Raw genomic sequence first — 11,503 nt, 5'->3', positions numbered from 1 at the left:
GAAATCAGAGACCAGACGGGTGTAGGATGTGCCAGGAACAGCCCCACCCGGAAGGCAGGTACGAGCAGAGCGGAGCTCCCAGCTAAGGATGGCACAGGGGTCCCACTGCAGACCCTCCCTTACCAGCACCACCCAGCTCCTATCTGGCCCATCCTGTTGAGGCAGGGCACTTAAGCCAACCCACTGGCCACCACCAGGGGACCCCGCTGCTGGACAACCTGTGGACGCCACCCAGCCAGTGCAGGGCAGTGGGGGCTCTGACAGGAAACCTCCACCCTCCAACGCTCTCACCAGCTACCTCACCCCTCCCTGTCACGGTCACTGTACAGTCAATGCCACACTCCTCACTGTCTGCTGTATTCAAGTATTAAGAGGCAGGGAGCAGGGTGAAGGCCCCGGGTGATCACCTATCCACACAGGTGTACTCAGAGAATAAACTCACAAATAAACTGGGCAAATGTCCCAGATGATGCTGAACAACTGGGGACACTTCATTCTGGGTCTTCATCACTACCTTTACCTGGGGCTTCCCTGTCTGTGAGCCAAGGACTCAGCACTCAGCCATGCTGGGTGCCCCCCGGGCATTGTCTCATACAACTTCACAAGGCCCAGCAGTAGGCACAAGAATCATTTAGTTAAAATAAGAATTGTAAATTCCACAAATGAGAAAACTGAGGCTTAAGGAGTCTGTGGAACTTAGTGAAGCTCACACTGTCAATCAAAGGCCTGTCCAGCTGGGGACACGGCCGAATCATCTCATGAGCTGTGGAACAGGTGGCTGTTTGCCCAAGTTGACGGGGAAGAAGGCAAAAGAACCCTTGGGTTGGCAACAGGGCCAGGAGAAGGAGGGAGAGGCAGCCCTCAGCCCTGGGGGCATTTGGGCAAAAACGCTGAGGACAGCCCTGTGGAGCCAAGGGCTGGGCTGGCAGGGAGTCCTGGTGACCAGGTAATGGGGAGAATCTGCACGGGGAAGTGGTGTCTCCACCCGTTATGTGAGCAGTGCCCCCACCCTGCACTCCAGGATGCTGGGTGTGGGGCTGCAGGGAGGTGTCATGAGCAGCAGGTGCTGCCAGACAGGTGAGGAAGAGGTGGAAGGCATGGTGAGGACAGAGACCAACACCCCCAGTGTGGCATGAGGCCTTTTAGGGCCAGGAGCGGCGGGACCCTCAGCCATGGCAGAGTAGGCTCAAGCATCATGACAGCTTAACCATGGCACATTCCCGCTGGCTACACATGTTTGGGAGAAGTCTGCATGATGGGTAAGACTTGTCCATTAAATATAGACCTCTAGTCCTTAAGAGAGCTCCTCCTCCTTAAACAGGACAAGCCACTCTGGGCCAAAGTACTCCCCTCCTCACAGCTCCAAGCCCCAGGCTTGTAACACCCAGAGCAGCAGGAGAGGCTGGCTAGGACATCCCCACATGGCATCCTCGCATTCCCACTCACCTGTTTGGAGCCTGGGCAGCACCCACCAAGGCTGTCAGCATGCTTGCTCAGTGTCCAGGTGAGGTGCTATCGCATGATCAAGGATCCTGATTGCTGTGTCATTCATAAGGGGGAGGACGTGGGGACAACACAAATGTTTCTCCCAAGAAGAAGGGCTTCTCAGAGCTCTGTGGGAGGTCACCACATCCTCACCCTTACAAACCCTGTGCTCTGCGGCAGGAGGAGGGGGCAAGGCAATCCCAAGACCTGCCTGGGAAGGTTCTAAGATGTGTTGTCAGCAGAAAAGAGAGGTAAGGAGTGACTGTGAGCCATTAGACAGTCATTCTTAAAATGGTCGCATAGACCCGTATGTAGACGTGGGTGGGTGTGTATGTGTGTGGGTGTGTGTGTGTGGTAAAGGTCTGGAAAGAGTAACCCCCATCTGGAGCAAAGTTGATTGAGAACAAGGGTTGAAGGATGCTTCTTATACCGTGTATGTACATGTCACCTTGAATGCATCGCCACTGAAGTATAGCCACAGTTCCCGTGTGACCACACAAGTGGCACCCCTGCCCATCTGACACGGTCTGCTCAAGTCTCCGAGTAAACCATGTGTTTGCAGATCATGAAGAGCCGAGCCGGGGTGGGCCAGGAGTGGGGCCCAGTGGTGGGGACTTACCCACCCACCAAGGAGACACTCTGCCGGGTGACAGCCCTCCCCACACCCCTGCACTACCACCGCAGCCCCCACACTTCAGACAATGGGAAGGGCCTTCCTGCTGGGTCCGCTGCAGACAGAGCAGAGGTTTAGGGAGCATTGTGAGGGGGGATGGATGAGTGGCCAAGCAGGAAGCCGGTGGATTTGCAGATGGAGCAGCTTGTATGCACCCAAAGGACGTAAGCATGAGTGGGAGGAAGAACTGGCCTCTCATACGCAGCCTGGGCAGAGGACGCAAAACCCTGGCAGCTTGTGCCCATCCCTTCCACCAGCAGAGGCAGGGCCCTGCTGCTCTGGCTCCCATCCTCCACTTACATCTGCATTCTACCCCAACCGCACCAGGACCTCTCACACCCAGCGTTCCTGAGTAAATTTGCTATGACCTTCCGAGGAGATGAATGATTCAATTTATGGATCTATCAAGAAACTCCTGTCTAGAACTATGAAAAATATGACATTTTACTCAACTTACAGCCTCAGTATCATGGATATTGGCAAAAGACACAAGACTCCTAGATCAGAGACAAAGGATTTAGTTACTTACGATGACCGCAGTGGCCAGGGTAGTGGCCTCTCTGGGCAGGTCCCTGAGCCCCCATTTCAGCAGGTTTGAGGAGAAGCAGACCCGGACCTTTTCCAGCAAGTAGAGTTATGCCAGCCCTCTATTAACTGGGCAGCAGCCATGCCTGCCATTTTCTCCGAAGGGGCTGGCAGGGGCAGGGAGCTACTGTCTTTATCTTTCAAAGCAGTTCTCTCTGCACAGTCTGAAAGAGATGACCAGAACAAAGGACAGCCAGGGCCTCCCTTGAAAGACACTCAGAAATATGGGACCCCACGACACCAGTCTGGTTGTGTGTGCACGTACGTGTGTTTTCTTTGAGAACTGAGGATATTTATTAGGGATTCTAAAATACAAAAAAAGAAAAGAACTGAGAGTAGTGTGCTGGCAACTTCTGAAATGGCTCTGAGGGTCCCTGCCTCCTGGTATTCACCCCCCTGTGTGAGCTGGACCTGGTGCAGTCATGCTGTGAGCTGCCCAAGACAGGCCCACATGACACGGGACCAAGGGCAGCTCTGACCCACAGCCAGCAAGAAGCCAAGGCTGAGTCCAGAGGCTCCTGAGGAGCTGAATGCTGCCCAAACCTCATAATGGTCAATCTTGGTTCTAGCTGGAGAAAGACCCTGAAGCAGTGTACCTAGCCCTGGAAATTCCTAAATTGTTCTGCCTTAAGCCACTTAGTTTGGGGGTAATCTGTTATACAGTAATCCATAGCTAAGATAAGTATTGAAGAAATTAAGAGAACTTATGGTCCAGGTGGGAGAGTTCACACCTGTAATCCCAGCACCCTGGGAGGCCGAGGCAGGAGGATCCTCTGAGCTCAGCACGAGACCAGCCTGAGCAAGAGTGACACCCCATCTCTACTAAAAGTAGAAAAACTAGCTGGGTGTTGTGGTGGACACCTGTAGTCCCAGATACTCAGGAGACTGAGAAAAGAGGCTCGCTTGAGCCTAAGAGTTTGAGGTTGCTGTGAGCAAGGCCAACCCCACAGCACTCCATCCTGGGCAACAGCATGAGACTCTGTCAAAAAAAGAAAAAGAAAGGAAGGAAGGAAGGAAGGAAGGGAGGGAGGAAGGGAAGGAAGGAAGGAGGGAGTGAGGGAGGGAGGGAGGAAGGAAGGAAGGGAGGGAAGGAAGGAGGGAGGGAGGAAGGAAGGAGGGAGGAAAGAAGGGAGGGAACAAATGACAACACGTCTCATAATAAAGTCTGAGAATTTATATTGTTGTTTTGGAATCTGGGTTTGAAGCAAAGCAACATTGAATACTTGGATAAATGCGGAAAGGAACCTGTACATTAACATAATTTACAGGAACTTTGCTCAGAGTTAGGTGGGTTCTCTTCCATACAGAAGTGAAGAGAGAGTCAGTCATTCAGGACCCTACTACCCTTAATTGTGTGATGCTTAATCAACTACTGAGATAGTTAAAGATTTGATCTTAGAGTTGGGAGGAAGGCGAGAGCTTTGTGGAAGTGCAAATCTGAGCACTAATAATCACATAACGAACATCTGGGCGACGAATACAGGCAGTGGAGCTCTAACTCCCGGAAACACTACCCCCTCTGCCCCGCAGCCGCACCCCACCCTGCGCCCAGAGCCCTGGGGTGCGGGGTCCGGGCGCTCAGACGCTCTCCTTGTCGAACTCGCACAGGAAGTACATGGTGATGTGGCAGGCCACGTCGTTCCAGCCCCCCGAGGCCACCAGCTCCACGCAGTCCTCCTCGTCGTAGGCGTTGTTGGGCTCGCCGCTGCGCCACTTGTTGAAGGTCTGCATGGGGGAGCGGTCGGAGTACACGAAGGCGCCCTCGCGCTCCAGGTCATTGATGCCGATGAAGACGCGCGCCAGCCCCGCCTGCGCCACGTAGGCGGCCATCAGGCCGTTGGCGGCCTCGTCCTTGGGCATCCCCAGGGTGCCGCCGCGGCCCTGGCAGGACAGCTGCGCCTCGGCGTACCGCTTCTCCTCCTTCACCAGCAGGTAGATCTTGCTGTCCGTCTCCCGCACGCCGGCGACAGCTGCAGGGCAGGGCAGTGCTGGAAGGTGAGCCCTGCTGGGACAAACTGGGCGGCCCACACCTGGCGGTGCCCCTGCCAGCACAGCGGGGACCGGGCGGGAGGCAGGGGAAGGCAGCAGGACGACCTACCGCTCTTGATGAACTTCAGCTCCGCCATTAGCTGGGACACCTGGTTGTCCATCTCCCCGATGGCCTTCCGCAGCTGGCTGCATTCACAGGGGATGCCTGCGGGGACAGCCTGGGTCAGAGGCTGGACCAGGGCAGCTCAGGGAAGAGGGTCCCACCCGCACTGCGCAGGCCTTTGAGAAGGTGGGAGGATTGGGGGGGGGGGCTGTCAGGGTGATGATCTCCAGCCTCACCCAGATGCAGGGGTGGGGACGGAGCAGAGCAGGGCAGTAACCAGAGGGCACCAGGGAGTGAGTCTGGAACATTTGGAAAAGTGGGGGCAGTGCCCACGGGAGGGAGTGTGGAAGGCTGGACAGAGGAGCTGAAGGAGACACCACTGTCCAGTGAGGGGCTCCAGGAAAGACCGTGCATAGCTGGCTGGGTGTGGGACCCACAGACATAAGGGGGAGGGTCAGAACTAGCATCACAGGCATGAATGTGACATGAGGGACTCGGGGAGGGAGCTCAGAGCAGCCACACACCTGGATCACCCACAGGCCGGAGGGGCATGTGGCCTAGGGGCGTCCAGGGTGAAGGAAGGATGGCTGAGTACTCAGAGGTCAGGGGTGGGAGGGGAAACTGAGGCCTGGGTAAGAACTCTCAGGAGATCAGATGTGGAGCTGCCAAGGGGCTGAGAGCCTGGGAGGGTGGAGGGGCTTTCAAACAGCTTTGCTCAGTTTTGAGGTAAGAAACACATATGTGTCTAAATGATGCTGGAAGGCGGCTGGCAGGAAGGGACATCAGAGATGAAGACACCTCCATTCTCACAAAGAGAGAGAACAACTTGAGTGTCCAGGACCAGCAGGAGGTGGGGGCAGAGCAGGAGGTGGGAGCAGAGAAGTGAGAAGCTGCCTCCTGGCTGAGATAAGGGTCGTATCTCCCGTCCTTCTACGTGATGTTGCCTCAGCGCTCACCCTACATGAGGCTGTCAGCGCTCTATACGGGGCACAGGCCGTGGTCACCCCTGCTGTGCACAGAGCAGAGAGTCTCCCCGGCCAACATCCCACCGAGGGTGTGGAGCGCAGCTTCTAGCCCAGGCAGGCAGTCTGGCCTGAATGGCAGGGAAAGCTGCTCTTTGTGCCCCCTGGATGGACAGGAAGCCCCAGCAGCAGAGTGCCCAGAACACACGGGTGCTCACAGGCCCCTAGGGCTGAGTGACAAAATGAATCAAAGTCAACCATCCCTCATGGGAGTGCAGACCACTCCCCAGATTGTGCCTCTCTGCTGGTCCTCTGGGGGGGCCCCATGAACAGGCCCCTGCCCTCTGCCTCCACGGCCTGCCGTCTCTCCTCGGGGCCTGGGCCCGTCAGCCTTGCTCCCCTCTGCAGCTGAAGCTGAGCCGGCTTCTTAGAACCCCTACACCTCCCTGCTTCTCACACACAGCCTGTGTGCTCACATTGGACATTTGAAAATTGATTGTTGCTATGGTTTGTTTGGGATTATGTTGCTTGTTTTAATGGAAGTTTTATGTAACATACATTTTAGCTTCAAGCTCACTGAGGCCTGAGACAATAGAGGCTTTCCGGAGAGAGTCCAGGAGGAAGGAGGTGGATTCCTATCCTTGTCTTTCTCCTGAACTTTCTGACCCACATGACCCTCCAGGGCCTCTTACCTAGCGGTGCAGACTCAACCACGGGGCATCCCTCCCCTTCCAGGCCCCTCACCCTGTTCTCTTACCTCCCCAATATTTCAACCAAGTTGTTCGTATTTACAGGGGCTAGGGTGTGGCCCCAGGAGAAGGGCACTTGGTCCCTTCCAATGATAGCAGATTTCAGATACACTGGCACTGACCAAGTTTCAGGGAAGGCCACTCTCAAGCGGTCACTCCTCCTCCTCTCTGGTATGTGAGGCGCGTTCTGAACAGAGATTTTTACCCAGAAATCTACTGCCTGTCCTTGCTCCAGCACCCGGGCATCAGATCTTTCTAGGAGACGGCCTTCTGTGCCTTCTGTATGGCCCACACAGCTAGGGGGTGCAGCGGTGCACACGTCTGGGGGAGAAAGGCCTATTTTAGCAGGTGGGTGCCGGGGGAAGGTCAGGGTGTGGGGCACATGGGGGAGAGGGGCCGGGCCAGTGTGTGCAGGGGGTGTTCCGGGGTGTAGGACATGTGAGGGAGAGGGGATGGGCCAGGGTGTGTGGTGTGCAGGCGGTGGGCTGTGGTGTGGGGCACATGGGGGAGAGGAGGTGAACCAGGATGTGCAGGGGGTGGGCCAGGGTGTGTGGTGTGCAGGCGGTGGGCTGGGGTATAGGGCATGTGGGGGAGAGGGGTGAGCCAGGGTGTGTGGTGTGTGGGGGTCGTCTAGGGTATAGGGCAGGGATCCTCAAACTTTTAAATAGGGGGCCAGTTCACTGTCCCTCAGACTGTTAGAGGGCCCTACTGCGGCCCCCGGACGAGTCAGCTGCAAAACAGGACAGGCAACAGCGGCAAAAACACCTGGCAGGCTGGGTAAATGTCCTACACGGGCCGCATGTAGCCTGTGGGCCGTAGTTTGAGGACGCCTGGGGGGGGGGGTGAGTGTAGGGTGTGCAGGTATGGGTGGGGATATATGGAGGTGGGGGCTGCAGTGTAGGGCCTGCTGGGGTGTGGGGTGTGCAGGAGTGGGCCGGGGCGTGGGGTGCTCAGGGGCAAGGTCCAGGGAATGGGAGTAACTGCCCTGCCCTGTGGGGAGAACAGAGCAGCAGTAGAGAGAAGGAGAGAACAGAGATGGATGGCAGGAAGCAGGCAGAGGGGATGGGAGGCCCCATCTTAGTCCCTTGGCATCGGGAGGTGGGTGCTCACCAGGGAGCTCACCTAAGGCTCCCTGAGCTGGACCAGAGGTCCCTGGGGAGCTTTTCGGTCTCAGCAGAAGGCTGTGGGAGAGCAGCTGCAAGGACGCCTACAGGAGGCCATGACCCAGAAAGTACAAGGACGGGGCCTGGGGGCCAGGAGCACCTGGACGTGAGGACTGACCATGTGAGGACAGGGTATCCGGGCCTAAATACAATAATGCAGACCAGGCAGGCTGCCCATAGCCCTGTGAGGGTCAGTCATTCAAACCTCAGGCAAAAGGAAATCGAAGTCTGGAACACCGATGTGAGAGCACGATCGTCAGGCACGTGTGCCCTGCTTGCCAGCCCGTTGTATTTTTATTTAATGGTTTACATTTTTTTCAAAAGCACAATTTTTAATGCATTTTATTAAAAAATGCTTGGACCCTCTCTGCCATACCTGGTTCTCCATTAGGGCCAGGGGGTCCTATGTCACCAGTATCCCCTTTCTCACCTGAAAATGAAAAGGAAGGTCAAAGTCACCAAGCAGAGGTGGACACACCCCACAAGTTCTAAAATATCAAGGTTTAGAATGGTATTTCTGTTGCACACAGTGCTGGGCTTTCTCCTTGGCCCTGCTTCTGCCAGAAAGTGTAGGCTGGATTCCACAGGGAACTAATTCTTCAGGCTCTATTCATATTATCTGTATTACACATTGTGGGGTTTTAGGGATTGTCAGGCAATCGTTCATCAAGTCAATTCTGGAAAATCAAGACGTTTGACAGAACACTTTGCAGACACTGTCCCATGAGCCCTAACATGAGGAAGGGGAGATGGCCTCTGATGGCTCCTGCACGTCCCGTGACAGCAGCGAATCCAGACAGAGCAGCCACTGCGAGCCCAGGGACCTTAGAGATAAAAAGATGACACCGCTCACAGCCTCTGCTTGAGGTAGCGTCCTGTCCTGGAAGGGCCCAGATGCCTGGCCTGTCAGGTGGGACCAGCCACTTGGCCCCTGCTCACCTTGGCTTTTCTCAGCTTATAAATGAAGGGGGTGAGCACAGTGTTGGCAAAGCAGCTTTCTAACGGCTCTGACAGTAAACCAGGAGCTTCATGTTAGGGCCCATGCACATTCCTAAAGCCTTGTCTGTCTTCACACTGGGAACACCTACACGGCTGCGTGACGTCTGCAGACTGAGATCCACCCACACAAGAGGGGACAGCATAGCAGCTCCCCACCCACTTCTGTGCTTTACACCAATCCAAGGCCGTGAAAATGTAAGTGCAGCTGACAAGCTCCAGGTGACATCTCATCTCGGACAAATCAGATCAAAGGAGCAAAGTCCATGGAGGTGGTCTTGGCAGGCTGCCTCGGGTGTGACACCAGGACCGGCTGGGCGCAGGCGTGTGCTGAGTGTGCACACAGCCCCACTGCACAGCAGCACGTCATGCACGCTGGTCACAGGCGAAAACAACCCCAGTGTCCATCAGCAGGTGAAGGGAGCAGGGAGTGTGGTCACCCAGCGGTGGGAGATTCCTTGGCCTCAGGGAGGGAAGAGACCTGACACAGTCTAGGACACAGGTGAGCCTTGAACACGTTACACTGAGTGAAACATGCAAGACACAGAAAGAAAAGTATCGCCACGATTCCCCTCAAGTGACACATCAGGAACACTAAGTTCACAGGGACAGAGCAGAGCCGAGGTTCCAGAGCCTGGAGGAGGAAGATCGCGGAGCCGCTGCTGAACTGGGGCGGAGAGTCTCTTTGGAGCAATGAAAACATTTGGGAAATAGTGGTGATGGCTGTACAGCTCTGCAAATATGCTTGATGCCACTGTACTGTACACTTAAAATAGAATTTATTTAGGTTTCTGAAAGCATACCTGTCACTCCTGACCAGGCTTGTGTGTGCTCCCTGCTGAGTTGCCCCCTACCTTCAAGGCCAAAGGCCGCTTTCTACCAGGGACAGGCCAGGTGGGACAGGAGGAGGGAACGTGCCCACTCAGCTCCAGCCCCACAGTGTGCCCTCAGGGGCCCTGGCTTAACCCACCCCAAGGCAGACGCAACAGACTCCCTACAAGGTCTCAGGGCAGCTCCGCACCCTCCACCAACCTCCCCAGCTCCATGTTCACATTGCTGACCACAGCGAGCCTCGGAGGGAGACCCCCGCACAGGCAGGAACAAACCGGCACTTAAGAGGACGCATGCTGACTTGGTGAGCAGGGACTGAGGGCAGAGCGATTGTGAGGGGCCCCTGAACTGTCCTCGTCACAGGGATAGCGTGACCCGATCCACCCTCCTCACCAATGTGGTGTGAGTCAAATGCAGCCACAGAGATGCTGGGATTTGAAGCTATGGGTATTACCTGGGCCCACCTACTGCCTTCCACACCCTGTCCTCCCTGAGAGCCGTCCTATCATCTCAAAAAGTCAGGACCCCACACCGTGGGTACAGAGACGTGCTGCTTCCCACCTTGGTCCCTCAGTCACTTAAAAGAGGCTCTGAGGGCTTTAACCAACTCATTACAGAAGTTGCAGCTAGGAGGTCAAGATCTGGCTCAAGCACCTGCTCAGAGCCTCCTGCTGGGCATAGGGTAAGCCCTGCCAAATGGGGAGCCCTCACCCCCCTGGGCACAGAACCAGCCACTTGCTCTGAGCTAGCCGCACCTGAAGGGCAAGTGTGACAGAACCATTCATGCATGACACGAATGAGCAAGAAGCAGGGGGCAGGTTCAGCCCATGGCCATCTCAGGTGTCCAGTGTCAACAATGAGCCTGGGCAGGGGGATGAGGAGAGAATCGCATCACAAATACCTTTTGAGCCAATGGGACCAATCTTTCCATGGCGACCCACACTGCCTTTCTGTCCTTTGTCCCCCATGTCTCCTGTAGAAAACAACAAGATCAAGGTTGGTTGATGCTCAGGGGATGCAGTGACGTCCTCCTCCTCAACAGCACACACAGGTGACCTGACACACATCACACACACAGGTGACCTGACACACATCACACACACACACAGGTGACCTGACACATATACACACACACACGACCAGACACACATACATACACACACAGGTGACCTGACACACATCACACACACACACATGACCAGACACACACCACACACATATACACACACTCGTGACCAGACACACATCACATACATACACACACACAGGTGACCTGACACACATCACTCACACACACACACACACGACCAGACACACATCACATACACAGGTGACTGACACACATCACACACACATGACCAGACACACATCACACACATACACACACACACACGACCAGACACACATCACACACATACACACGTACACATGACCAGACACACATCACACACATACACACACACTCGTGACCAGACACACATCAGACACACATCACACACACAGGTGACCTGACACACATCACACACACACACAGAGGTGACCAGACACACATCACACACACAGGTGACTGACACACATCACACACACACAGGTGACCTGACACACATCTCACACACACACACACACACAGGTGACCTGACACACATCACACACACACAGAGGTGACCAGATACACATCACACACACACAGGTGACCAGACACACATCACACACACACACACACACAGAGTCAGGTGACCAGACACACATCACACACACATGCACAGGTGACCAGACACACATCACACACACATCACACACATGCACAGGTGACCAGACACACATCACACACACACACACACACGTGACCAGACACACATCACACACACACACACAGACAGGTGACCAGACACACATCACACACACACACACATGCACAGGTGTCCAGACACACATCACACACACACACACACACACACACACACACA

The 11,503-nt window shown here is 55.3% G+C and overlaps 1 protein-coding gene across 2 annotated transcripts in view; it reads right to left on the bottom strand.

Moving 5' to 3' along the window:
• Window positions 1-3,899: 3,899 nt before the first annotated feature.
• Window positions 3,900-11,503, bottom strand: part of COLEC11 (collectin subfamily member 11) — a 41,162-nt gene continuing 33,558 nt past the window's right edge. For both annotated transcript variants that reach the window (XM_003798561.3, XM_023518422.1), the window contains 4 exons: window positions 10,438-10,509; window positions 8,086-8,139; window positions 4,842-4,937; window positions 3,900-4,713 (listed from right to left, as the gene is read on the bottom strand). In XM_003798561.3, coding sequence (XP_003798609.1) covers window positions 4,322-4,713; window positions 4,842-4,937; window positions 8,086-8,139; window positions 10,438-10,509 — 614 coding nt within the window. In that variant the 3' untranslated portion in view covers window positions 3,900-4,321. The remainder of the gene's footprint in view (window positions 4,714-4,841; window positions 4,938-8,085; window positions 8,140-10,437; window positions 10,510-11,503) is intronic.

Source organism: Otolemur garnettii, unplaced genomic scaffold, assembly GCF_000181295.1.
Source record: "Otolemur garnettii isolate 467f Iridium unplaced genomic scaffold, OtoGar3 scaffold00139, whole genome shotgun sequence".
NCBI classification, from domain to species: Eukaryota; Metazoa; Chordata; class Mammalia; order Primates; family Galagidae; genus Otolemur; species Otolemur garnettii.
This window is presented reverse-complemented; position numbering and strand designations above follow the sequence as displayed.